We start from the raw sequence: 27887 nt of genomic DNA, 5'->3' as shown, positions 1-27887 counted from the left end.
TGGCTGGTGAGAGGACTGGACACATGGGGATATCAAGATGAGTGTAAATGGCTGTGGGAGACATAAATGGTGCTGCAGACAGAGCTTGTGTGTGAGCAGTAAAAAGCAACTCTAAATGAAGGGAAAGAAACCATAATAAACACTTGGCCACCTTACCCTGTATTACTGACAGCAAAGTGCTCCTAAAGCAGGAGGAGATCTCTATTAGCATCCAGATCACAGGGGCATTGAATTGTTCCTGAATGATTTCAGCATGGAAAATAATTTCTAAGATCCCAGGCAGCATCCTCACTTCCTTCAGAAGGCCAGGAAGAGTTGCACCTCAAAAGAACACTCAGATTTGTAACCAGGGTACTGTGGCTTGTGGTAGGAGCCTAACTGCTTACATGCATGTTATCCTGGATAGATTTGCCATTATAGCACTTTTCAGGTTCCAAAATTACGTGATCTTTACTAATTCACTCTTTACATCTTTGTCGTAGATAAAGAAAAAAGTTGGGTGACCAAATCTATCTGTAATTCCTTTGTTCACTGGAAAGACAATCAGACTTTAGTATCTGAATTGGAGGAAGTCCTAAGGTAAGACATTAGCTAAAGGGATATTACTAACAGTGTAATTCAAATCTATGATCTTTGCTCTAAATCACCTTACATTTCCACTTGCATTGATTTCATATTCACTAAAACACTTTTTTGTTCCCCTCCAGAAAAATAAAGTCACCAGAGATTGGTGGAAAGCACTCCAAGAGGTCCATTAATTCAGATGATTTAGAAGCCCTACAAAAGCATCTACATCGTTTAAAAGGCTTTGAGGAAAAAATGAATAGAAGTGAATTAAAAAGCTTAAATCTATTCAGAAATTTGAAGAATGAAACATTACAGAAATTGTATGCATTTTTTGAACTGGGAATGAATCCACATCATGATTATAAATTAAAGGAACCATATAATAAGGAAATAATTGATGAAATCTATAACTTCACATCACTGCAATTACAGAGTGACTTTAATGGGACTTCCATTTTCAATACAATGACCCAGTGGAAAGAAATTCAGAGAGCTTTAAAATTAGCTACAATGCTTTGGAATCCAGCTCTGCTAAATAATTCTAATTTTAGTACATTGCAAACTAAGGATGCTCTCAAAATGCTGCTCTCCACAAACAAGCCATCACTTTTGGAAGAACTCAAAGACCTTTTAAATGGAATGCAAGAAATCCCATCTGGGTTTTCTGATGATGTGCTTGAGCCTGAGTCCTTCAGAAACTTCCCAGAGCAGCTCCTAGCTCTCCAGGAGATGTTTTTCAGAATGACAGGCACAAATGTAGGTTATCAGTACCTCCTGCTGCCTGTGTTTGAGCTGATGAGGGCTGTAGAGAAGTCCATGGGTGAGGCCTGGTGGGATGAGTTGAACGTCTACTGGCGCACTGGGGAGAAGCTGAGATCCATGAAGTGGAATAACACAGCCATCATTGCCTATGGGCAGTTTTTGGAGGTGTTAAACAGCCATTTGCAAAAGCTGAATAATGATTCCAGTGGTGTCTTCAGTGAAGAATTGGATCAGCTGTCAGAATTTATAACGGCTGTGTTTAAAGAGTTTGGGGAGAGCTCTGGAGTAGCCAATATCTCACCAGTCACTCAAGCCATCCAAAAGACGTTGTACATACTAAAAGAATTGCAGCTGAATTATAATGTCAGTAAATTAAAATCTATAGATCTTTTCTTTAATTTTGACAATAAAACCTTCGAGAGCTTGTCTGAACTTCTGAGAACAGGAATGAAAATCCTTCATTATGCAAGTGCCGGTGAAGGTTCCAGTGAAGACATAATTAACCCCATCTATAATTTAACACATCTTCTACTGCAGGAGTTCAGCCAGTCTGCCTCACAGCACAATACTTCACTACAGGCAAAAATTTGGGATTTCTTGCGGTTAGCCTTGAGTCCTTTCATTGAGAACAGCAACAGCAGTTATAGGACACTGCAGAATTGCTCCTTGGAAGATCTGCTCCATGTAGCCCTTGAGGTGCTGTTTGAAAATGCCACTCTAAGGGAGTCCTCAGCCAGGAGCCCCTGCAAGCCCCTCTTGGATTCCATGGGCATGGAGGGTGGGACAGGGAGCAATGACAGCTTTGCCAGGGTGTTCCAGCTGGCCATAAGCAACCTGAAACTGTCCCCAGAGTTTGCTGCTGTCTACAAGAACAGCAGTGAGCGCTTTTTCCAGGAGCTGTCGTGCATCACCCAATCTCTGCATTTTTCCCTGAGTTTCCTTTCCAAGTTAAACCTTGTCTCTGAGCTGGGAAACGCCTGGCTCCAGGAGAAGGAGAGAGCTCTGAGTGCAGCCACAGAGGGCCTGGTGAAGAGTGATGCCTCCTGCCCCATCCCAGCTCAGGATGTGGGCGATGTGCTCCCTTCTCAGCTTTTGAACATGCTCCTTCCTGTCCTGCTGGATGAAGCAGCACTGAGCTCCCTGAATTTCTCAGACAGCTCAGCAGCCTGGGATGGGCTGCCTGTGTTTTCCCATCTGTCACCACCTGCTTCCATGAGGAACAGCAGTCTGTACGAGCTGCTGCAGGTGGGCAGAGCTGCTTCCAGCCAGCCCGAGTGGGGACACTTCTCCCGGCTGTGGCACGCCACTGGCAGCCTGCTGACCTCCAAATGGAGCCTCATGGAGGTGGGGGAATATGTGGAACTCCTGCAAATGATGAAGAAAGCTCTAATCCTTGTGGACTTTGGGGTAGCTCCTGGAAAAGCATTGGTGCATCAGATCTTTCATAATTCTACTGAAGGAATGAAGTCCTCAGATCTGAGTGATTTGTATAGTTCATTAAAAGTCTTTTTCAGTTCAAAAGCTGCCACAGACAGCACACTGGACTTGAAAAGAATATTTCAAGAAATACTTCCTCTGTTTGAAGGGGGTGGTGAAGGATTGCTCTACTCTAATCCCTATGGAAAAGAAAATCAAGATGTTCTGACTATGGCTGCAGTGATTTGGAATGAGATAATTTTAAACAGGACTCATTTTAATACAGAGAATGCATGGGAGGTTATCAAAATGATTGCACTCGACACAATCTCGCTTGAAGACATTGAAAATTATCTCAGCACAAATGAAAAAGTGTCATCATTATTTTCTGACTTCTTGTTGACCCCTGGAACTTCTGAAATTTTTGCAGAACACCTCTTGTCCCTTGAGCAGCTTCTTGGTGCCATGGCAAAGGTGAATACCAGTGATCATTATCTGCTGATCTCTTCTTTGTTTGAGCTAATGCAGCAACTCCAGAGTGTCCTTCCTGGAAGTCAGGAAAATGAACTTGGTGCTTTCTGGCATATTGCTGAAGGTCTCCAGTCCTTGAATTGGAATAGTACAGACAGTCTCACTGCCCAGGCACTTCTGGACATGCTGCAAAATCTGTTAAATGCCATGGAAAATTACTCCAGTCTTCCTTTCAGCAAGGAACTGAAGCAGCTGCTAAACTTGGCATCGTCCATCTTTGAGCTTTATGGTGAAGAAGATGCCAGAGGAACCAACATCTCCACGTACTTGCAGGCTGTGCAAAAGAGTATCTTAATTTTAAAAGATTTGCAGAAAAGGTATAACATCAGTGAGCTTGAAGCTATCAGCCTGTTACTTGATTCTTACAGTAACTACACCCAGAGACTGATGGAAGTGTGGAGAGCAGGAATGAAAGTTCTGCATGACACGAACTTAAACAAAACATTTGAGGAAAAAATGGACGTTGTCTATAATTTTTCACATTTGCTGCAGCAGGAGTTCAGCCAGTCTGCCTCACAGCACAATACTTCACTACAGGCAATAATTTGGGATTTCTTGCGGTTAGCCTTGAGTCCTTTCATTGAGAACAGCAACAGCAGTTATAGGACACTGCAGAATTGCTCCTTGGAAGATCTGCTCCATGTAGCCCTTGAGGTGCTGTTTGAAAATGCCACTGTAAGGGAGTCCTCAGCCAGGAGCCCCTGCAAGCCCCTCTTGGATTCCATGGGCATGGAGGGTGGGACAGGGAGCAATGACAGCTTTGCCAGGGTGTTCCAGCTGGCCATAAGCAACCTGAAACTGTCCCCAGAGTTTGCTGCTGTCTACAAGAACAGCAGTGAGCTCTTTTTCCAGGAGCTGTCGTGCATCACCCAATCTCTGCATTTTTCCCTGAGTTTCCTTTCCAAGTTAAACCTTGTCTCTGAGCTGGGAAACGCCTGGCTCCAGGAGAAGGAGAGAGCTCTGAGTGCAGCCACAGAGGGCCTGGTGAAGAGTGATGCCTCCTGCCCCATCCCAGCTCAGGATGTGGGCGATGTGCTCCCTTCTCAGCTTTTGAACGTGCTCCTTCCTGTCCTGATGAATGAAACAGTGCTGAGCTCCCTGAATTTCTCTGGCAGTGCAACAGGCTGGAATAAGCTGACCACACTCTCCAGTGTGGCACAGGATGAGCTCCACAGCCTGCTGCAGAGGCTCCATGGTGCCTTCAACCTCACCAGAGGGAGTTACTACACAAGTGTCTGGGATGTGTTTGACAGCTTCCTCAGCACCAAAAAGAATCCAACCGAAGGAGCTTCCCTTGCAAGGCTGTTGGAAGCAGTAGCAAATGAGTCTGCCAGTGATCTGTCAGCTCTAGAAATCACAGAAGCCACCCTCTCCATTCTCAAGGGGCTGAGAATCTCTGGCCTGCTAAGTGAATTCAATCTAAGTTCCAGCTCAGCTTTTCTCTCCAACAAAACCAGTTTGGACAGTGTGATTGATATCGTTGCTCATCACTTCATTGTTGTGGCAGAAACCCTTTACAACAAGACCCTGCCTTGGACTCACAGTGACCACACTCTGTCCCCATCCAGCTTGATCACACGGTGAGTTTGGGTTTTGGGTATTGTAATTGTATGGATGGGTTGTGACCACCATTCTCATTCCAGCATGAAAAGTGTGGAATTTTCTTCCAGTGGAACAACCTAAGCCTGCAATCACTGTAATTGAGGACACGAGGGGTAATGTGGGTTAAACTGAAGAAAAGGAAACTTCTTCTTGAGCTGAACAAACTGCTGAAAGTTAGACTTTCAAAAGATTTGTGTGTTGACACAATTCCACAATTCACAGTGGAACAGAGTCCTGAAGGAGTCTTGCCACCAATGGTAGGCTCTTTGGAAACCCTTCCTTTGTTGGATGGCTCTCTAATTTTTGATCCTCAGTCTCCCCTAGGTGTGTCTTTCCATCTATATAATGCATCCACAGTGAACCTTTCAAGTGTGTTTTCTTATTTTGAGAGTGAATGACAGCTTTGGGAGATAACAGCAAAAAGAATTGATGGAATAAAACTGGGAGGGTACCCACTTAGGAGAGATGGCTTTCATCTGGAATTCTTATTTACTCTGCCAAGGAACAGCATCCACAGCTGACAGGTTGCTCACTAATACACCTTGTTTCTGAAAGAGAAGCTGATTTAAATTCCTATCTTATTTTTCAGATTTCTGTTTTTAGAATTTGAAAACATCATCTTGCAGGTGACAGCAAATAACAGCTATAACCCATTCCTGATGTGTTTAATAAATGCCACGGAAGCTGAAGGCGGAGAATTGACAGGTGATCATGATTTCATTAATGCTGAGGGGACTGCATCCTGCCTGTGTTTTGTCTGATGGTGGGAAAGAAAGGTGCTCCACAGTTTTATCTGCTGGTGATTAACTGGAGCTGTGGGACCTGGGAAAGGCAGACTTGGTTTTGTTTGAGTTATGTCACATTGAGATTATAAGCTTCTGTCCCAGTCTCTGCAAAAGGCACATCTCCTCTTCTCTGTGTGATGACAAGGAGCTGACACTCAGACAAAGCAATCTTACAAATAGAAACCTATTTCCCTTCATAGCTTTATGTAGCTGGAAGATGACAGCAGTTATTTCTGAGAGTTAACATGGCATTTCACAGAGATGTTCATCATTTGTGCTTATTGTAACACCTGAGGGGTTTTACCTGTGCACAGAAAATGCTGTGAGGCTCCTGTTGCCAGGATGGGGTGGATTTCACTAGGAACAGAGCACCTACTTGAACTGGATCCATTATAATCCCAATTACAACCTAGGCCTTGCTCTGATTTCAGGGGTTCTCAGCCATGGGAGTTTGGTGTAAAATAACAATGCTCAGTTTGCCTCAGAATAAAAGTGCTGATATTCCCATCTGTGAAGTTTCTGGCGTTTCTGTCTGGAGTAACTATTGTTTTTTTCCCCTGCACAGAAAACATCACACTGCTTTTGAAGCAAACTCATCTGAAAAAGAACTCTTTTATGCAAAATAATACCTCTGAGAAACATTCATCCATACCAGAGCTCCTGAAGCTAAAAGTGAGTCTGCTTAAAATGCTGACTTGAAGGACATCCTGCAGTGATACATGAATGTGCAATGGTGGTTTTGAAAAACAGCATATGGAAAAAGTTTTCTTAAAAGAACAGCTGATAAAAACTAGGAATGAAACTCTGTGTTCTGCCTGCTGCCTATATTTGAAGGTCATCTGTAAACTGGGTTGAGGAACTTCTTCTTGTATTTGTCCCTACCGAGTGTACATCCGTTTTTCAGAGAAGGTGGAGGTGTTCCAGTGCTCCTGTGTGCTGGATAGGATGGCTCTGTTTTCCACCAGCCATCCCAAAAGGATGAGCACTGCAGAGATGGCCAGTGGCAGCATATTCCTCAGTGCCCCAGGAGTTTTAAAGTTTAGTGTATTGACACTTACTGAAGCACCTTGCGGAGCTGAGATCATTCTGGGATGCCTCAGCCTCCCTTGAGGAGGAGGTAGGGAGGAGTTCTTGAAGGCACAGACAGGGATTAGATACCTCTGCCCTGCTGAAAATCCATGGAATTGTGCCCTCCTAATTGGCAGTTAAAAGCATGACTAACCTGGTTGCCACTGTGCCTAAGGAGCTGTACCAACACCAGCGTGGCTGCAGTCAAGTCCCCACATGCTGCTCTAGCCCCAGGTGTCTCACAGCACCAGAATGGCTTCTGAGATTAAGCACCAGTATTGATTCATGGAGTTCCCTCACCAGCTCTGGGTTTGGCCATGCCTCATTTGAATAAAAGGCTGCTTACCCCATGCATTCATGACTGCACTAATAGCACACATGCACTTAGGTCTATTGCTCCATATGAGAAATAGCATTTAAAAGTCCTTTCAAAAAGATACAGCAGTATGCAGCGTTGTTGCTGTGTAATATATCTGTAACAATAATATGATGAGCCTCAGTGTGACAGGTACTTAAAGGCATAAACCTGAAAATAATTCTTCCCATAAGAGCCTGATAATGTAAATAATGATGTCAGACAAGAGGGAAGCCCATAACAGCAAAGTGCTATAATTTTACACGGGCTGGCAGATGAGGAAGCTCTGACTTCTGGCCAAGTCTCTTTCTTGTGCTGTGGTAGATGACCAGGTGGTATCTGAAAGGCCAAACCTGTTGTGCAAAGTAGATTTATTTGGTCTTTGGGAAGATTAATTAGTAAACAGGCAAGTGCAATGGAGTATTGCTGTCTGTGTGTGTTGGGCAGGGGAAATGATATGTTAAGGTTTGCAAGGTCTATTCTATCCAGCCAGGTCTGCCAGAAGCTCACATAATGATTGTTACAAGCTGATCTATCAGAGACCTTTTGAATGAACTAAATATATATATTGTTTTAAATTTTAGTCCTAAGGAGAAATAGAAAGGGACAGCTAGACTCTTTAAAGCTTGCCTTTTATAATTCTGTCATCTCACTGGTGTTTGTGCATTTCTCTTCCTTTTTTCCAAATCTCGTTTGAAGATCTCTGGCCTGCGGGATCTGACAGCCCTTCTCTGTGACTACGAGAGCTTGAAGTCAATGCAGCACCTCTGCCAGCTGCCTGAGGTTCCCTTTGGGGAGCTGTGTGAGCAAGGCCAGTCTCAGGAGCAGCTCCTCCGTGCTGCTGAGCTGAGCAGCCAACTTGTGGCCAACCTACTGAATCACAGGAGGATCTCCCAGGAGCTCCAGAATGTACTGATTGGGGATGCCACAGACATCCAGGCACAGCTGAAGTGGTGAGGCTCTCCCTCTGAGCTAGACTGTTTTAGTATTCTAATTATGAAATAAATGACTTCTTGCTTTCTCTTTTTATTCTCAGCTTTGTTTGTTGTTTTTCCAATTCAGGCTTCAAGAAAATGTACCAGAAATTGCTTTCTTTCAAGAAATTCCTCAGTATATGGCTACTTTGAATTCCATGTGGAACAGCACTGAGAGTTTAACAGACTCGAGCAAGCAAGGTACTCTTCTGTTGGTAAACATCACCACTGGTACCACACTTTCTGCTGGAAATCCTGAAAATTGCCTAGCTGCCAGGAAAAAGGGCTTTTAATGAAATAACCATACACCATGTCCTTGGGATCCTTTATCTGGGGTGCTTCTAGAGCCTGTTCAAGACCATCCTTGATTTTTTTTACAAAGAAAGCACTGAGTCTTTCTATCTGAGCAAATTTTACTGTCCCAAGACATGATGATTTCAGCCCACAAATCAGACTGTAAAACCCAGGGAATAATGACTGTATTTTCCAAGTTTTTGGTGGTTTTTTTTTAATCAGAGGGAGGTACCACAGTTCCATACTTCATATAAAGTCTTCTCTGTGTGCTTGAAATTTGCTGTGTGTCTGGAGAATGCTGTTACATCAATTGTTCCTTGATTGTTTGTTACAGAAAAGTTAAGGGATGTGTTTAAAAATGTGGACCAACTCAAAGAGGACCTCAAAAACACAACAGGAATGTCCACAGCCAGCATTGATGCTCTTCTGGAAGCATCTTTCCCAGAAAACAGCAGTCAGGTAAACTTGCTGTTATCCTGTTGGGAGATCTTGTTGCTTTCTACTGCTCAGACCAATAAAACTAGAATTTGTTAGTGAATGCAGCTAAGCAGATCCCTGGGTGTGTGACAGCACGGATGGCCCCACAGGGATAGACAGCAGAACAGGTTTTGGGTTGGAATAGCCCCCAGGAATGCAGTAGGAGCATCACTGACATCAGCCCAGCTCCATCTCCCATTGGAGCCATGTGGCCCCTTTGTCACCAGGAGCTGGTCAGCAGCCAGGCACTGCCAGGAGAGGGCTGGCTCTGATCCAGAGCAGGGACAGCTCTCAGGGACACACTAATGGGGGCTGAGCAGGGTTTTTAGTCAGGTCCTGGTCAGTGAGGAGTTTTCCTAGTCCATTTGTAACCACAACTCGTGAAGGCACTCAGGGTCCAAAAACACCATCCCAGAATGGGATATGAGCTTCCCTTCCTTGGCCTCCTCCACAAGTAGAGCTCCAGGTGCTTTTCCCCTTCCCACCTTGTCTGGACTGGGCCCCAAAGAGCTTGCTCTTTTCCAAGTTTCACATGCATCAGTCAATGAGAAATTGAAGCCACAAAAGCTTTTACTACTGTGCAAGCTGGGTATAAAACACAGTCCTTACACTTTCTCCCTGGGAGAGGGAGCAGTGGGCAGGCATTCTCTGCTTCTTGGGGGGTTGAAATATGACACTGTGCAAAGAACAACAGCAAGGCAAGATTAATCCATGCGTGGTGGAGTGTGCAGTGCACCCCTAACCAATGTGTTTTCCCTTTGTGCGAACCCAGCTCATCTCTCAGATGCTGCAGCTGGAGTCCTGCAGCTCCCATCCTGCTGACCCCCAGCTGCAAAGGGTGGCTCAGGAGTTCTGCAGCCTCCCCCTGGCAGAGAGGACTCGCAGGACCTACCTCCTTGGGGTCACCCTGTTGAGACACTTGGACATTTACAATTTCTTATACAAGGTTAGTGCTGGATTTTTAGAGTGGTTTCTATGTTCTTTGCTGCATGCAATGGCTGAAAGGTCATAAAATATCATTGCAGTGGCCAGAAGCTACACTGATTTACACAAGCCAAAGATCAGGCTTTGCTCATGCAGCAATTTTTATTGCATGTCCATGCTGTGACAGCATGGATATAAATGAGAATCCCAGCTGGTGTAAAGCAGCAAACCTCATTTAAAGGCACTGGACCTGCTCTAAATGCCTCCCTATCTGCTAGTATCCTTTATGTGCTGTCACAACCTCTTGAACACTCCCAGCTGACCCAAAAATAAGGCACTGAGCTAAATTTTTTAATGCCTTGGAAAGGAAAGCCCTGAAAAAAGTCCTGTAAAATATCTTTTCCCTATCTGTTTGGAACTATGAAGTTACTAAATGATTCAAATTTCCCCTATCAAGTATAGAAACAGCATCTAAGAGAAACTTCATGGAGAAGTGAATACTGAGCAGGTATTTGAAAATACAGGAATGATCCTGGGCAAAAAAAAGGTGCTAAATAGAATACCAATGAATTTGGGCTCAGGTCAAAAGTCACTCATAGTGTTTGACACCTGTGCTGTGTGAAATGAGAGACTTGATCATATCCCAGCCAATATCTGACACACATTTCCCAACTGTAGGTGTTTGGAAACATGTACTGTTCAGATTATGTAATGTTCAGGGGAGTGGTTTGCAAAAGCGCTTGGGGATTTAGGAATACAAATCCCATTCATTTCCCATGGGACACCCACTCTGTAAAGCCTCCTAACAGTTTTGAAAATCCCACAGTGCTCATGTTTGAGTTAACACAATATGGGCATGTTCATGCCTGTGCATGCAGATTCCTGCTCATCATGATTGATTTTCTTCCTGCCTCTTGCAGATGTTTTTCCCCAAGGAACTTCAGAAACCCATGGACAAGATGTTAGGCCTTCTGACAAAAATGAAATATTTCAGACACCAGGTTGAACCTGGGGTTGATTCATTGCTACAAGCTATTCATTCCCTGAAAAGGCTCCGCCAGTCCAGGAAAATGCCAATGACTAAGGTATGTGTAGTCTGCATGTGCTCTTGATGCAAAATACCATTGGAATGGTTTTCACCGTAATTTCTTACCCTAGAAGCCAAAGGTGCGTTAAACCATAGATTCTGTTTTAAAGCAACAGTGTTCTGAGAAGAATCTCTATCAAGCTTATCCCTGGAGGTGTTGAAGGCCAGGTTGGATGGGACTTCTGGAAGGTGTCCCTGTTCATGGCAGGAGGTTGGAATGAGATGAGCTTTAAGGTCCCTTCCAAGCCAAACCATTCTGTGATTCTGTGTTGCCTTCCTGGGAGAGCTTTGATTTGGAGCCGTGGGACTTTCGTGTGCTCATGAGGGGGAACACATGCTGTGGCAGAGACACTTGGAGCAAGAATGTCTTGAAGGAGGGAAGACTTCCAGCAAAATACTGGAAGGATCAGCTGGTGAAAACAGCTGGAGAAGTGCCCACTAAAGGCAACACCACCAAAGTCAGCAGCAAAAAATTGCCTTAGCTTTAGTGTGCATTAGATCACACCCAAAGCCTCAAGACTGCCTGAAACATTCAGTACAAAGCCATTACTGCTCTGACAGCTGCAGTAACTCCAGGGTGCACTGCCTTCATCCAGCACGGTGTCCAATCCCTCTCTGATCCATAGTCCAGGAGAGCACAGGTGACAGGAATGGTTCCTGCTTATCATTCTACCTGCACATTGCAGAGCCATGTGCAGCCATGGACTAGATGGGGACAGGGGATGTGCACATCTATGTGACAAATCCTGTGTTGTAACCCAGGTGTGTGTGTATGTGTGTCACCAGGCACACATTATAGGGAATTCCTCTGCACACATTGGAGGCACTTCCCACGTTGGCTCTCATATCTGGAAATAAATGTGCCACCTCTGTCATAGCAGAGGTTAGCCAAAAAATGCAGAATTTCCATGGGAAGTTCCTATTTTTGTAGAGGCAAACTTCTCATAAGAAAGCAGTATAAAAATCTCCAGGCCTTGCCTTCTCATTCTGTTATTTCTCTGAGAGTGGGATGCTTTCACCATGCAGGATTTATTTGTGTTTTGTCTTTTCTGCAGGCGTTGCTTAAACCAGACAACTTCAGGATAACACATGGTACATTTAAATCCATGTCAAAAGTCCTCTGCAACCAGGAGATCACACCCCTGTTTTTTGAGTCTTTGCTTCCAGACTTTGGAGACCCTGTAAGCAACAGTTCTTCTGCAGAGGATGTCTATGTCCAAAAACTGATGAGGAAATACGGGATTCCTCAGGATTCCAGTAAGTCTGGCTTTTCCCTAGGGCACCACCATTTCAGAGCTGAACTCTGCTATTTCCAGACAGATCTAGTGCTGAGCTATTCCCCATATGTCTCTGAGGGCTGTAAGTGCTCATTATTTATGGTAGCTGAAGATCTTCACTGCCCTAATTATTGGTGCTTTATTTCCATAAATGTTCAAAGGGAAACTGCCCGTGCAGCAGAGCAGTGCTTGACACTGCACTGTCTCCCATTTGTTGATGATCTGGTCCTAGGGCTCGACAGGTCACTGCTATTTCTTGATGTGTGGTTTTTCTGACTGTACTGACATTATTAGCTCCTCTGAGTTCACAAAACTCCATTTAACCTTCAAGCAGACAATGTTGCCTCCAGCAGCGAGACTCTTGTTGTCTTGAGTTCAGCAACAGGAGATCTTGGGGGTGGATTGCTTTTGTCAAGATGCATTAGATCAATCAGTGAAGAGGGCCCTGAAGTGTTCACTGGACACAGCAACAAACTGGGCAGATGGGAGGAAAGCCACACTGGTAGCTTTCCTGTGTCTGGTCTATTTGTTCTCTGTGCAATTTGTTTGCTTTTCTCCCCTTGCAGCACTGTTTTGCTTATCCTTTTACCTGGACCTGGTCAAGACCCCGACCGGAGCTTTGATTTGGTCTTTTTTGAAACCAATGGTGCTTGGGAAGATCCTTTTCACACCAGACACCCCAGAAACTCGAGCAATCATGGGAAAGGTACGGCTCTGTTCCTGGATGTCAGGATACACCCACTCTGAAGGGTTGTAATTTATCTAGCACAGGCTTGTTTCTCTGGGAAGCACAGGGCTGCTTTCTCACTGTTTGGAGTATTAATCAAATTATCAATTCCCACATGCCTTGCTAGCCATATGAGTCATCTTTTGTCTTGGAATGAATCTTCCCTCCAGAAGCTGCTGTTGGTCTCATATTTATAGGACAATTGTTTAAGGCCTTCAGTTTATGAAGTTTCACCCCCGTATTTTCAGCCAGTCAGAGAGATATGTCTCCCAGGACAAATGCTGTAACCAGTGCTTGTTCATGAGCAGACCAGTGCTAGAAGGAAGGCTGATATGCAAGACATGCTCCAAATATAATATTTTTAAGTACTTACATCAAATTCAGTGTCTTAAGGGGCATTTTACCAAACAGTGAAAGTAGGCTAGTAAAAAACCTAAGGAAAACAAACTTGGTCTCAACTGTTTTATTGATTTATTTATTGGTAAAAATCTGTAAGGTAGCAAATAAATGAATCCTTATGTGTTGTGGGCTTCTTTTGTAGTCTAATGCAACCCTGGAGCAGATGGCTGATTTAGCCCTGAAGTCCCAGGAGTGGCTGGACCAGTCTCCTGTCATCATGAATTCACTGACTAACTTAAACCAGACAGTTCCAATGATCAAGGTATGACTTCCTACCTCCCCTCTCTCTCTTGCCAGGAGGGAGCTGGGAGGGTGGATTTGTTCACTGAGGGAAACTGGGGTTCCAAGGACATCTTAGGTCAGCTGGGGAGACCCTTCTCAGGCTGGCCTGGACTTAACAGTTTCTGTGCCTCCCTGTTCCCTTAACAGAAGTGCTCCTGACTCACCTTTCCCTGCAAATTCTCTTTCTCAAATGATCTGTTTTTAATATGCTCCCTGACCTTGGCCATGCTGGGGCCTGCTGGAGGGCTGAGATGAGCAGGGAACACTCTTCAGTTTGTAAATTAACTTTCTGCTTGATGGAGTGATCCAGCCAGCCAAGACCAGGCAAGAAATGACTTTCTCAGAAAATGAAACAGTATCTATAATAAGCATGTAGTTGTGGGTACACACATAAGAGCTGGAAGATGTTTTGTACCTCAGTGAATGTAAATAAAATTTCTTTTTCCCCCTCCTAAGGAGCCTCACCTTGCTTGGATACAGAAAGCAGTAGACTGTAATGTTACACACACTTGTTTCCCATTCTCTGTGGTAAAAATTGTCTCATTTTCTGACAAAAATGAGATCCCTGGAACCCAAAAGCATTAGCTGTTAATTTTGGGGGCTGGAAATCATTCTAATTTCCATGGCACCAAGAGAAAATCCAGAGTGGAATATGCAAAAGTGAAATTAAATCTTCTCTGCTGATTGTTCTCATTGGTAGAATAACAAAATACTCAGCCAAACAAAAACCTGTGCTGATCTCCAAGTTTTGGTTGCTTACCCATTTTACACTGGCTGTGTTCACAGGACTTAAAACAGACATAAGGGAAATTTACTTCTAGAGTAACTGAGATTATCCATGACTTTTTTCATGGGACTAAGTGCCTGGTGGGGACTCAGTAGGCATCCTTTCTCGACTCAAAGAAGCACTAACTTGGTCTCAGGGAGCTCCCTGTGACATTTTCATTGCTGGCATTTCCCCATCCTGCCACAGAGTGAAGGGATGAAGTGAAGAAGAAGGGGGCTGTACAAATGCTCAGTGAAGGCAGTTGCTCTGTTGTGTTTTAGAAATACCTAGTGAGTGAGCTCAAGAGGCTTCTGGTCAAACTGATGCTTTTTCTTTCTTTGCTTGTGGATAGAACGCCCTGCAGAATCCCTTTGTGCAGGTTTTTATCAAGCTGATGGTGGATCTGGATGCAGCTGAGCTCCTGAGTCAGATAAATGAACTGGGTAAGTGTATCCAGATGTGCTGCCCTCTTCCTTACTTGTACTTCAGGGAGCTCCAGAGCCACCCAGCTGCAGCCATCCCCTGGTCCTGCTCTTCTCTGGCCCGTGTTGGAGGCTCCAGGGCAAGGCAATCCCATCTGTGATCCAGAAATCTTGCAGGGAAAAGACTTAGGGAGCAAAGAGCTAGTGTGAAGAGCTGTTTCTCCCAGGCGTTAAGGGGTGGTGGGATGGGAGCCTCTGCCGCGGTGTGTGGCCACTGGAGGACACTGTTTAGCCGTAATTATGACTTCAAATGAGCTACCTGGGACTCTGCTGGGATGTGGTGAGGAGAGAGAGCTCCCTTGCATCGCAGCAAGGTTCAAATGAAAAGTTCTCCAGAGCAGAAAAGCCAGGGATCAGATAAATGTACCCAGGCTGATGGGCCCACGGACATCGGTGCAGGAGATGCTGTGCTGCAGTCTGCTGTTCTCTGGTGGGCTTGCAAGGCCCCTCAAGGGGAGAGTTCTGCTGTGCACTGTCAGAATCACCAGTTAGCAGAGGTGCTGAGTACATCCCCTGTGAGTGCACAGTGTGGGGATCTCGGTCCCTTCCTGCCTGGCCTTGCTGTCCCTGCCTGCTTTTGCAATGAGTGGGCATAAATCAACATCAATCTGGACCAGCAAAACCCAGCAGCAGCCCAGAGTCATTATGGTCTGTTGCAGTCCTTTACCTGCAGTTGGTGATGACCCCTGTGTTATTCATGAGCAACAACCCCTGCCTTAGCTGCCCATAAAGCCACGGTGCTTGCAGCAGCTGTTCCATATTAGTTGCCTTGCATTATTCAGCCACCTTTGAAAGCTGCCAGCACCCAGCAGCATCTTTATTAACTGCAGTATCAGGTTCAGTCCACACATCAGCACAGCACACACAGCTCTGCCTTGATGTGCTTGGATAAAGCACGTCCTCCCCTGAGACACAGCAGCTCAACAGGCGAGTTTATTACATCCTAAAGCAGAGGCTGTGGAAGGAATGGTGAGCACCCTGTGAGAGGCTAAAACCTCAGCAGGTTAGTGGGAACTTCTGATTTGGGATGGCTGTCACATCCCATGGCTGGCATCCTCCCAAAGGCAAACTCACGAGCATATTACAAATGATTAACATAAAAACTGGGTCAACAACATGCCTTCATTGCGCTGCTGAGTGCAGAAATGTATTTCACACTTCATGTTTGGTATGATGGGGTCTACTTTCTTTTTTTTCCTTCCTTTCTGGTGTCATCGTTAGTGCAAAGGAGTGGAATGATGGAGTGGGTTTTTTGCTGGGTGTAGTGATACTGATGGGTTTGTTTGTGGTTTTTTTCCTAGATGACATCCGTCTGGAATTGCAGAACAATGCTGACGTTGTGGATCAGCTGAACACTTTGGCCACCCTGGCTGTGAATGTGTCCTCCTGTGTCTCCTTTAACCGCATTCAGCCAGTGCAGGACTTGGATGAGATGGAAGCAGTGGCTAAGGAGCTCTTCCTGAAGAATGAGCTCTTTGCAAGTATGTGACACTCTGGAATCCTCCTGTAAATTAAATTTAGCCTGATAGAGTGTGGGAATGCAGCGTAAAATATTTAGCTTTTCACCACCAACTCTTGTGGTCACAACTCCCCCCACACAGAAGCTGATTTGAAGCAAGTGTGTGTGGGACCTGCACACTGAGACCTCCTTTTTGTACCTCCTCTTCCCTTACACCTCCACTGTCTGTGGAGGTTCTTTTCCTCCACTGGGGATTTATTTTGGTTAATTCTCAGTTTGAACAAAATCCCAGCTTTCTAAGGTGATCTTCATACAGCCGCTTTCTTTCAGGCTCCCACAGGAAAAGGTGCTTTAATCAAGAAAGGTTCCACAGAATTATTCAGGTTGGAAAAGACCTTTAAGGTCATCAAGTCCAAATATGAGACAGTTCAATTTATTAGAAAGTCATAAAGTGCTTGAGATATTCCAGCCAAGCATCATAATGTTATACTGGGTCTTCTCAGTCACACTTTTCACGTTTGTGGGATTGGATTGTGGGATCAGGAGGGAATAGGAATTTGTAATTGTATCATTAAGATTAATATACCTTAATATTTAAAGAAGGGTCAGTATCTCCTCAATAAGTATTTACTCATAAGACCTGTTTGGTTTTATACTTCATAATTGAGAGGCAGATAGAAACTTTTGCTTCTCTTGGAACTTCAAACCCTGACAATACTTGTCCATGCCCATAACAGCAGTTTTCTTCCCTGTTTGTCCTCCATTCTGTCATAAGTTTTATATATGGAATAATCAGGAAAAATATTCTGAGAGAAAAACTTCTGTGCAGAAGGCTTATAAAAATGAGTGGTTCCTGTGTATCTGTATGCTCCAAAGGAAAGCCTTTTCCCTTTCTTTCCCCAGGTATCATTTTCAAGCTGCCTTCCAGCCCTGGGCCCTCAGTTCCTGGGGGTCTTTCCCTCCCTCCTGTGCTCAACTACACCATCCGAATGAGCAGCAGGATAACTCAAACCACCAACAGGATCCGGGAGCGCATCTGGACCGTGGGACCTCACAATTCCACCTCCCAGAGCCAGATTTACAGCAGGGCCTTCATCTACATCCAGGACAGCATTGAAAGGGCCATTATTGAACTGCAGACTGGCAAGAAACCAGAGGAAATAGCTGTTCAAGTCCAGGCCATGCCTTACCCCTGCTACAACAAGGATATGTGAGTTTGGGTGGCTTTTGCCTTCGTGCTTTGTGTCAGCTCATCTTGTCTGACTGGTGTTCAGCACCCTTGCTGGTTTCCTTAACACCATGCTCACATAGCATAAAAATAATTTAATTCTGATTGGTTGGGGTTTTTCCCAAGGGCTTAAACAAAAGTAGGAAATTTTGACTCTATGATGGTCTGTTTAGTTTGCCTAATCTTTTGGGTTTGGTGCTGTTTATACCTGGATTGTGATGGTAACTGTAGGTATTACAGCATGTAAAACTCTCTGTCCCTGTTTTACTACACCTGGTGGGATTGAGAGTTTGCAGGACTTGGGTTAAATATGAGTTTTGGTGTGCTCTGCAGGTGTTTATGTGCACACAGCACAGCAGAACTTAGAAAATGGATTTATTGGGAACAAAGAGTCCCTGGGTTTATGAGCTTTATGGTAGCCAAACTGAGTGGAAAATACTCAGGGAAGGGATTTCACTGTCCATCAGGGAGCACTGGAGGATGTTCAGCAAGAAGTATTGGTAGGGGTGAGGGTCACTGTGCCCTGACTTGAAGGTCTCCCTTGGAGCAAAAGGACAGACTGGACCTAGGAGCTTTTTCTACTGAAAACCTCCATGCCAACTGCATGAGCCAAAAGATTATTCGGGAGCTCTAAGATATCACTTAGAAGCCATAGCAAACCTGGTAATCTCCTGTGTCAGCTGTCACTTAAGAGAGCTGGGGACCTATAACCTCTCCTTGGAGCAGCAGCATGTGAGGTGCCTGCCAGAACACAGGCAGGAAGCATCCAAAACCCAGTTCTGCAGCAAATTCCTGGATTATTGCTGAGAGAGAGTTTTGTACAGTGATTAACTGGCTGCTGCAAGCACTTACTCCAGTGCTGTCTGCTTCTCTTCTTGTTCTTGGGCTGCTGGGAAAACCATTTGCCTTTGGGTTTCCCTCCCCACGCCAGGTTCAGAGGGACGTGTTTGCTCAATTATTAAAATACCTCAAGGCTTTGCATTTACACCCAGCAGAAGTCATCAAAAAATGCCTGCTTATCAAGTGTTGTTGCACAGTTACCATCCTGTAGAGAAAAAGAGGGAAAAAATATATATATATACAAGCACACACCAGTACACAAACAGTGTTGGGATATGCTGATTTTTTAGGAGTCTGCAATACCTTTTCTTGGTTCCTTATAAATAAGGCTTCATTTACATGGAAGCATTTCCAGAAGCTCTGGTTTATAGCAAAATTTCAGCTTTACAGGTAAAAAAAAATAAAAACCATTTTAATGGTAATTTCTCACTGTCACTGTACGTTAGATTTTTTCCCAGGAATAACACTGATTACGGTTTTTAAGCCAGGTTTAGAAATTAGGGAGGAAACCATAAGCCCTGCAGATGCAATAAAGGGAATCTCCTGCTATAAAAACCGGCTTTCCATTGCAAAAGGAGAAGTTTATTGATGGCCATTGTTATCTTTTTTTTTGCTGCACACATGTGGCACTGAAGAAGATTTTAATTAAAGTGAGGAGCCAAGAAATGTGACCTGGATGTGCAGTGCCTGTCCTGTGGGGTGGTAGGACAGACAATCTGTAGGAAAGCACACCTATCCAGACTCCAACACCAGGAAATATGGCCTGATAACAGAATTTGGCCATTCTATCTACGAACAGAGCTGGGAATTATGGCTGGTGGCTGGGATGTTTCCAAATGGGATGCAGCCCACCAGAGAGCCAGGAGATGTCACTGCCCATGGCGCTTCCTGCTCCTGCCAGTGGTGCTGCTGAGCAAGGAAATCCCTCTGCAACTTAAAAAATGAAAAGAGGTTCTGAGCAGTCAGTAGTTTCATGAATAGAAAATCCAATGCAATGGCAAAGGAGTCTCTTTTTGGTAATTATTAATTTTACTCCACATTTTGAAATATAAGCATGTCTTTTCCCTGTGCCAGAGTATTGTTCTGAAAAATATATTCTTGTACAAAGCCTTAATCCCCAGAACATTTTGTATTCAGCTGAAGCCTGCTTTTGCCTTTTACAGGTTCTTAACCAGCGTGACCTACTCTCTTCCATTTGCTCTGATGGCTGCCTGGGTGCTGTTTATAGCTGATTTTGTTAAAACACTTGTTCAGGAGAAAGATCTGAGGCTTTATGAGGTAAGGGGAAACTTTCTGGGGCGTGCAGAATTATAAACAGATTTTCCTTATTAGTGGCTAGTGTGTCTGATGTTCAATATTAAATGGAGCAAAGCAGACATTAAGGAAAATATTCCAGATACCTATTGTTTGACCTGCAGCGTGTGTTTCTGACATTGGAACCAAGCTCAAAGCCATGGAAATGCAAGGTGTTTGCCCTTCAAGTGGAGGGAATATTGCTTTGCAGTTCTGAACACTGGAAACATGGGCACCTCACAAAATTACAGGGTTTCTGAAGATTTAAAGCTCTCTAAAAATTGACTTTGAGTCATACCTGCTGGGGACAAAGACATGAAAAGTGACTTATTTCCTATCCTTGAAGTTATTATACTTAATATTTCAGAAGGTGCTACATATTACATCAGCTGCTCTGAAATGAAGTTCTTCATTCAGGTTGCCTGCTGGAAAAGAAATGACATTGAGACATTGGGAATTTATTAAATTAACTGAGGTTTTCAGTGTGATCACTGTCAACAGAGATGAACAGTGAAGAACTTTTGTAAAACTAAGCTTCAGCAAGCAACAAAAGCTTTGAGCAGATTTGGTTTTTATCCAACACCATGGAAACAAATACTGATTCACCAAAAACACATCCAAGAAAGGACACTGTGACCTCTGATAAGGTGGAAAATGAGTGAACCCCAGTGAGTGTTCCCTGGCAGCCCCTTACTCTAATTTAGGCAACCATTTTCACTCTCTCCAAGGAGCAGGGCATCACTAATCTTTTTAGCTGTGTAATAATCCACAAGAAGACACCAGCACCTGCAGTTTCTTTTGGATTTATCAGTACAAATTTACAGTTCTGTGCATGTAAGGGAAATTAATCATCAGCTAATATAAATTAATATTTCTTTCTTGTAACCATGGTAATTTAGCTATTATTTGTTGTCTTGGGGCTGTGTGAGAAAGGTCTCATTTCAAAGACACTCGAGAGCTTTTAAGCTTAAGCCGCTGGATCAATTAACATTATTAAATAAAATAACCAAAAGGCTTTAGAAAAGTTACAAACCTAAGGCCAGAAGTTGCTTTGGAGTTTGTGGGCTGTGACACTTGGTACTTGCAGGTCCTGTCTGTGCTGTTCCTTTCCAACAGACTGCTTTGCAAACCTTGGGCATTCCCGAAATGGGAGTGCATCGTTTCTCCCTGGATAGAGCAAGCATAGTCTGGCTGCAGGCCCTGTCCAGAAGCTGGAAAAAGAAATCATTCAGTATCAGCAGAAAGATCTCTTCATTTCTCTCACATGCCCCCTGTGGTTGTTTTTCTCCCCTGTCTCTCTGCAGTACATGAAGATGATGGGTGTCAATGCCAGCAGCCATTTCATCGCCTGGTTCATCGAGTGTGCCATCTTCCTCCTGATTACTGTCACCTTCCTCATTGTTGTTCTCAAAGTGGGTCAGATCCTTCCCAAAACAGACACGGCACTGCTGTTCCTGTACCTGATGGACTACAGCCTGTCCATCATAGCCATGAGCTACTTCATCAGCGTTTTCTTCAACAACACCAACATAGCAGCCCTGGTGGGCAGCCTTGTGTACATCCTCACCTTCTTCCCCTTCATCGTGCTGCTCGTCATCGAGAACCACCTGAGCTTCTCAGTCAAGAGCCTCCTGGTGAGTCCTGCTTTTCCATGGTTCCAGGCATTTTGTAGAGGCAGGGACTCACCTCCAGTGCACTCCAGCTCTTATTGTCCCTCCTGTCCCAAATGTGTGGGAGCTGGGTGCCTTCCTGAGTTCCATCAGTGGATGCTGCCTGGCACAGCAGCAAAGTTGGCCAGGGCCTGTTTGAAGGAGACCTGGAATTAGCTGTGTCCCATGACTGAAGGCTACTTGTGGAATTTTAGTGAATTCCCACCTGACAGCTGAATGACAGTAGTTTGCCCTTTGGAATTGCAAAGGAAAATGGGCTACTTTCACCCACTGTGAAAAACCAGGTTGTCTCAGTAAGGGGTTTGGGTTGCAGAGCTGGCTCTGCTCATTTCCACCTCAGATCATCCTTTGCCTCCATGTGTCTCAAATTTCTTCACATAGAAGATGTAAAGCCTGGTTTCTTACCAAGGGGCAGAGCAAGTAGGTGTTAGTTTCCAGAAGCCAGACTTGTTTTCTTTGAGTCACCACATTCAGGAAATGACATCTATTAATGTAAGTGGTAAAATAATTAACCACATGGCCCCATGAGGTAATTCTCAATCACTGCTGTATTTCAAAAGCCTAAAATAAAGCCTTGTATGAGGAAGTTGCATCCTGGGTGTGGAAGCAAAAGAAAGTCAAGCTCTAAGGAGACATTTCAGCTCTAAGTACACATTTCAGCCTGTCACCAGGTAGCACTTCCCATCACAGTCCTGGTCCAGTGCTACTTGCAACTTTTGGGAAAAAAAGAAGTCCAGCACTCATTTCTCTGGCTGTTGGAGTAATGAGGTACCTGATTGATAGACTGACTTGACTTCTCCTTGAGACTAATCCATATGTTCCTTGTTTTCAATTTTTTTATTCCCCAGAGTCTGTTATCTCCAACTGCCTTCAGTTATGCAAGTCAATACATCGCTCGCTACGAGGCACAGGGCATAGGTGAGTCCACTGCAGACCAAGCCAGGCCTTGAGCTCTCCTAGGGGTGACATTTCACTGGCTGGGATGGAGTCTGATTGTACTTCTCAATTTTTCTCCACAGGTCTGCAGTGGGACAACATGTACAAGTCCCCAATGATTGGAGACAACACTTCCTTTGGCTGGATGTGCTGGCTCATCCTGATAGACTCCTTCATTTACTTCACCCTGGGCTGGTACATAAGGAATGTTTTCCCAGGTAAGGATCCATCGAGGGTGGTGTTTTAGCATCTCTTCTGGAGAACAGTGAACACAGAGCTGGCTGATTCAGTGGCTCAGGCAGTGAGACAGGGCACACACCCAGTCCCAGACCAAAGGGAGAACAACTTGGTGGATGTCTGAGCCTATTAATGGCACTGAGACAGAGCAGAGCAAGGGAGAATTAGAGTTTCTCAGCTTATCACATGAGTAGGTGGATCTCCTGGAGAGGCTGAAGCCAAGGACACAGGAGGGTGTGATTGCAGTCTGGTGGGTGAGAGTGAGAGCGGAGCATGTTAGCCTGCATTTGTCAGCTGAGTGATTTTGAGCTGTGCTACTTACATCATTTGGTTTCAAAAAGTAATTCCTGCCTTGGGCAAGAGCCAGTACATTTGTCTTTTGCTTTTCTTCCCCACCTAATGAAGCAGTCCACTGGCATACGGAAATCTACCCAGTGGAAAATGTAAAGCTCTCCTGCCCTCCAGCTATGGAGTTACTCAGAATAACAAATTAGTGAGTGCTTCCTATTGTGCCAACCAGAAAATGTCTTTACCAAGTTCTGGTAGTACATGAGTATATCAAGATATCTCTGTGGAGTTAATGTTTGCTATTTTGAGTGCACCCCAACAGTGATACTTCCTGGGAAACAGATACCTGAATGAGACTCCTGTTCCTGCAGGTAGATATGGCATGGCTGCGCCCTGGTACTTCCCACTGCTTCCATCTTACTGGATTGAATACAACAGCTACCTGCCCTTCTGGAATGAGAAACAAAGAGGCCTGTTCTTCTCCAAGCTGATGTGGAGGAAAGAAGTCACCCTCCCCAATAAGATATGTATGTGGATACTAGAGGGGGTAGTAGTAATAACTTATATTTTGGGTAAACAAAGCCAAATTTGTAAGGGGGCACCTCACTCAGAAAATGCTGTTAATCCTTATTTTGAAGCACGGGAAAGATTGAAAGCTGGTACTCACATGAATGGAAATTTGGCTTCCCATTTGTTGTGGAGATCCAGTTCTGATTTTCACATGCATATTCGTGTGTGTTGTAGTTGGGCAGTTTCTTTCCATGGTTATCTCTCTGTGTAGAAATACATTTTTATTTGGGCAAGGAAATACAGGTTTCCACTTGGCATAGGGCACATGTGCTTCTTTGTTTATCTCTTTAAATGTTTAGCCTGCAAAATGTTGAGATCACACATAAAAGCTTGCTGGTTCCACCAAACTGAAGAACTCAGTAGTTTTGCTGTATGTCCTCTAATTATCTGTGCTTGCTTTGTATAAATTAAGTTAGGTGCTCAGAAACACCTAAATATGAGACCTTTTCAGAAGTGATTAATGCCTGTTGTCAGGAGTTATTAGAAGCTGCAGAAGTAAAAAGGAGAAATCCCAGAGAGCTCAAAATGATATGAATCCGGTGACATGTTCTCAATATTGCTGGCTGAAAGGCACCTGCCTTTGCTCTACTTTGGTTTTCTCTGAGATGAGAAAAGTAGCACAACACCTGCTGCACTGCAGGAGCTGTCCCTGACCCCTCTCTTTGGTGTCAAAGGTGCCCCCCACCCTCACGTGGAACCAGAGCCCACTGACCTCACCTTGGGAGTTTCCCTCCATGGCATAACAAAGGTGTACGGATCCAAAGCTGCAGTGGACAACCTCAGCCTCAACTTCTATGAAGGCAACATCACTTCCCTGCTGGGCCACAATGGAGCTGGGAAAACTACAACCATGTGTGTATCCTTTAAAGCAGCTCTTTCTTGTCCTGTGGGGTATGGTGGGGTGAATGAGAGAGCAAGTGGGGCTGTGCAGCAGTGGCAGACTGAGGAAGGTGCTTCATTAGGCCAAATCCCTCATGTAGTTTTATCCTGCTCATGGAGGACCTCAGGAGTTTCTTCATCTGTTAGAATTCTTTGGGTTCCAAAAGGTTATTTTCTGCTTAGGAGCATGCTTTTTAATCTGATGAGATACCTGGGACACACAGCACAGCAGCTGTTGAGGTGTTTTGTTCCATGGCCTGGGGTCAGGTTGTTCTGGAGGCTGTGGGGAGCTCGTGCACACATCAAGACTGAAGTGGTATTAGCAAGAAAACTTAATAAAGATACACTTCAGCTGCACAGACTCATGTGTTGGCTGGGCTGGAATGGCAGGGGATTAATGCATTGGCCTTTCAGCCTCGCTGTTTATAAATTATTATTTGACTTGTTAGATAACAGCACTAAAACAGACCTGTAGAACTTGATTTCTCAGCTGATATATATGTGCATATCTCTGAAAGCAACATTAAGCTGATAAATAGAAGCCTCAGAAGAGCCAAAGCCAGTAAGACAGATGTGTGCTTCACCTCAGCTTATTATCAATTCAACTCATATCCTGTTTGCAAAGTGTAGCAAAGGTGATATGCAGAAAAGTATAAAACCTTCTTGAAACTTAGCACAGGCTTCAAATCCTGAGTAAGGCCACAAGTTACTGCTTTTTAATGATGGTTAAAAGTCCCAGGAGGGAGAGAAACTCTGGGAAGGTGAAGGGCGGTCTGGGATGCATCTTTTCCCTTTAGTCCCTGCAAGACAGCACCGAAAATGAGCTGTAATGTGCAAAGAGCTATTCTGAGCAGAGGGAGTTTGACTCAGCTCTTGCTTGGTGGGTAATTATTTGCTTGAACCAGATGAAAGTGCTGCCCACTGTGAGGTGTCTCATCTGGAAGTCCTCTCCCATTCCTCATGAATAATAGCAGTGAAATCAGGTTTCCATGCTCTGCTGTGGTTAGTCAGATGAAGAGGTGGCTTTCAGTCTCAGCTGTGGTTACAATATGAGGCTGTCTGGATGCCCCAGGCAAACCTCAAGGAACAGAGAGGAACTGCATTATATGAATTCCCAGTGATTAACTTGGAAGTCGAGGGCATTCCTGAGTATTGATGTGTGGGATATGCAGTGGTGTGACCTAGGGGGAGGGAGGCTGAAGAAGAGAGGTGAGGAACAGCCAGGGTGAGCTTGGTTCTTGCCCTTGCAGTCCCACAGAGGGGTACAAGGATGTCCATGGATGTTAATTGGTCTCTGCTCTGCCATGGCTGGGCAGCAGGACACCCAGTGGGCAGGGGTGTCTGGCTGGAAGGAGTGGGATGGTGATACGAGGAGGCTTGAAAGTGATGACAGCTACAGGGCCACATGAAAAAAAAACCCTGTGGCTTTCTCCTTCTTCTAACTTCCCTTTTCTTTACTTTCTCTCCAGATCTATTTTGACTGGGCTGTTCCCTACGTCATCAGGCACGATCTTTGTGTATGGCAAAGACATCAGGACTGACCAGGAGGTGATCAGGAAGAACATGGGGGTGTGCATGCAGCACAATGTGCTCTTCAACTACCTCACCACCAAGGAGCACCTGCTGCTCTACGGCTACATCAAAGTCCCTCACTGCAGCAAACATGAGCTCTACCAAGAAGTGAAGAGGTATAAAAGAAGCAGGGTGGGAGAAGGGAGAGAGGGCTGTCCAAATTATTGGGTGGTGGTGCCAGTGCCATTGCAAAGCTCAAAAATGTGGATTGGAGGATTTGTTGCAGCTCCAGCTTAGGGTTCAAATGGCGCCTTGCTCTCACTAGAGGAATATATTGATACCTATGGCTGTAAGAAAACAATATCTCTTCTCCAGGGGCTTTACAAGCTGCTGTGGCAATTATTTGGAGATGAATTTATAGGCCTCAGGGTCTAGTCCTTGCTGCTTTACACTTTTCCCCGGAAAGAGATTTAATCAACCAGTCAGAAAGATGATGTTGGCTTTATTGGTTCTGCAGAGAAATGAAGCAGTCAGAACATTCCAGGGAGTTTGGATCTTGGTGTCTCAGTTGATGGGGTTGAGCCTTTAACCTTGGCTTGTCAGATGGAAACTTTGAAAACATCCTCAAAAATGTTTTAAATTAAAATCCCGACGACTGAGCTGCAGGGTGACTCTACACTGTGACCACTCAGCAGAGCAGTCCATACTTGAGCAATTTTTCATTTGCAGTTACAGTTTCTCCACGTATTTTCAGATTCCCTGCTTAGAAAAGATGCCTGAACCCCAAATTTTGGGGATTGTTTTGGCTCTGTTTTCCAGGACTTTGAAGGAGACTGGGCTGTACAGCCATCGTCACAAGCTGGCTGGCACCCTGTCCGGGGGGATGAAGAGGAAGTTATCCATAGCTATTGCTCTCCTGGGGGGATCCAGGGTGGTGATTCTGGATGAACCAACCACAGGGGTGGATCCGTGCTCCAGGAGGAGTATTTGGGAAATCATCTCCAAGAACAAGAAAGGTACTGTGATGAGAGATTATGTTGCCCTGAGGCAAAGGTGATTCATGTCACTTTTGCAAATAGCGTGGCTTTGAACTGTGGGTTTTGGAGGCCACAGAGGAAAAATTGTGGGAGGCTGGGATTTTGCAAGTCTGGAAGCTGCATCCTTGTTGGTTTCTTGTAAATTCACTTGTGAATTCACAGTGTCATTTGAAAAACAACTCTACCTTAGTACACAGCTTGTGATGCAGCAAAATTCGTCTCTCTAATGTTGCCTTTCATCAAATTTCGTTGATAATTACCAAAAAATTCACCTGATACTCTGTGTCCCCTCATTCAGCAACACATTCACCTATCTCACTGCTGAGATAAAGACAGATCTGACCAGAATGTGATAAAAGAAAACTATTATAAATACTCACTGTATTTGTTTAACAATATGAGCTTATTTGCCATGGACCAATCCAGAGCAAGGGGAATATCTGGAACCCCTGCAATTATATTGATGATATCAATATTCTATTGATGATATCAATTATAATGATGATATCTCCTCTGTGTGGAGAAATACAGAGGAAGAAGTTGTTGAGAAAGGAAAGAAAATAACTGAAATCCTTCTAACATCCAGTTTTGCCATATAACCATGTGTTCATTCCATGGTGACTGTGTTTTCCAGGCAGAACCATCATTCTCTCCACACATCACCTGGATGAAGCAGAAGTTCTGAGTGACCGGATCGCCTTCCTAGAGCATGGAGGACTCAAGTGCTGTGGCTCACCTTTCTACCTGAAGGAAACCTTTGGGGATGGCTACCACCTGACACTCACAAAAAAGAAGGTTTGTGTCTGAGCTGGTCCTGGAGCTCCTGGCAGCTCTGTCTCCTGGGGAGTCATCAAGGCTGGTTGAGGGATGTATTGGCAGGAGCTGAGTGACCTCCATGGCCTTCTGGAAACAGGAAAGTCAGTGCTCTGCTTTATTGAAAAAGAACAGGGTCTCCTTGAAGGTTAAAGGCAAGGTTGGGTGCAGAGTGTGAACTCTGGAGTTCGGAGGAATAAAGCAGATGGAAAGGGCCCATCCATAGTGTCTGGCCTGAGGCAAAGTGTTCTGCTTGCAAGGAGTGGGGAACTCTGCTCTTGAAAGCATTTATTGCAGTGCTGTTGGTAGCTGCAGCACACAGGTGCCATGAGAGATCAGCTTCTCTTGCA

At 44.6% G+C, this 27887-nt stretch overlaps 1 protein-coding gene and 1 long non-coding RNA gene across 2 annotated transcripts in view; one reads left to right on the top strand and one right to left on the bottom strand.

The window, feature by feature from the left end:
• ABCA12 (ATP binding cassette subfamily A member 12) overlaps window positions 1-27887 on the top strand; it is a 77876-nt gene that overhangs the window by 25421 nt on the left and 24568 nt on the right. Inside the window, exons 9-32 of the mRNA XM_085065716.1 lie at window positions 483-579; window positions 708-4856; window positions 5468-5583; window positions 6229-6335; window positions 7786-8039; window positions 8149-8261; window positions 8689-8813; window positions 9604-9777; window positions 10676-10840; window positions 11898-12099; window positions 12686-12825; window positions 13388-13507; window positions 14646-14736; window positions 16077-16256; window positions 17138-17444; window positions 19466-19580; window positions 20900-21229; window positions 22114-22183; window positions 22285-22419; window positions 23098-23253; window positions 23971-24148; window positions 25645-25863; window positions 26507-26703; window positions 27359-27519. Coding sequence (XP_084921842.1) covers window positions 483-579; window positions 708-4856; window positions 5468-5583; window positions 6229-6335; window positions 7786-8039; window positions 8149-8261; window positions 8689-8813; window positions 9604-9777; window positions 10676-10840; window positions 11898-12099; window positions 12686-12825; window positions 13388-13507; window positions 14646-14736; window positions 16077-16256; window positions 17138-17444; window positions 19466-19580; window positions 20900-21229; window positions 22114-22183; window positions 22285-22419; window positions 23098-23253; window positions 23971-24148; window positions 25645-25863; window positions 26507-26703; window positions 27359-27519 — 7901 coding nt within the window. The remainder of the gene's footprint in view (window positions 1-482; window positions 580-707; window positions 4857-5467; window positions 5584-6228; window positions 6336-7785; window positions 8040-8148; window positions 8262-8688; window positions 8814-9603; window positions 9778-10675; window positions 10841-11897; window positions 12100-12685; window positions 12826-13387; window positions 13508-14645; window positions 14737-16076; window positions 16257-17137; window positions 17445-19465; window positions 19581-20899; window positions 21230-22113; window positions 22184-22284; window positions 22420-23097; window positions 23254-23970; window positions 24149-25644; window positions 25864-26506; window positions 26704-27358; window positions 27520-27887) is intronic.
• On the bottom strand, window positions 22416-23592 carry LOC146434303 (uncharacterized). The gene is made up of 3 exons (XR_014853343.1): window positions 23394-23592; window positions 23073-23176; window positions 22416-22576 (listed from the first exon to the last, which is right to left on the bottom strand). It is a non-coding gene; the product is annotated as an uncharacterized LOC146434303 (long non-coding RNA).

Source organism: Lichenostomus cassidix, chromosome 7 (assembly GCF_008360975.1).
Source record: "Lichenostomus cassidix isolate B80296 chromosome 7, HeHo_3.0, whole genome shotgun sequence".
Classification (NCBI taxonomy): Eukaryota; Metazoa; Chordata; class Aves; order Passeriformes; family Meliphagidae; genus Lichenostomus; species Lichenostomus cassidix.
This window is presented reverse-complemented; position numbering and strand designations above follow the sequence as displayed.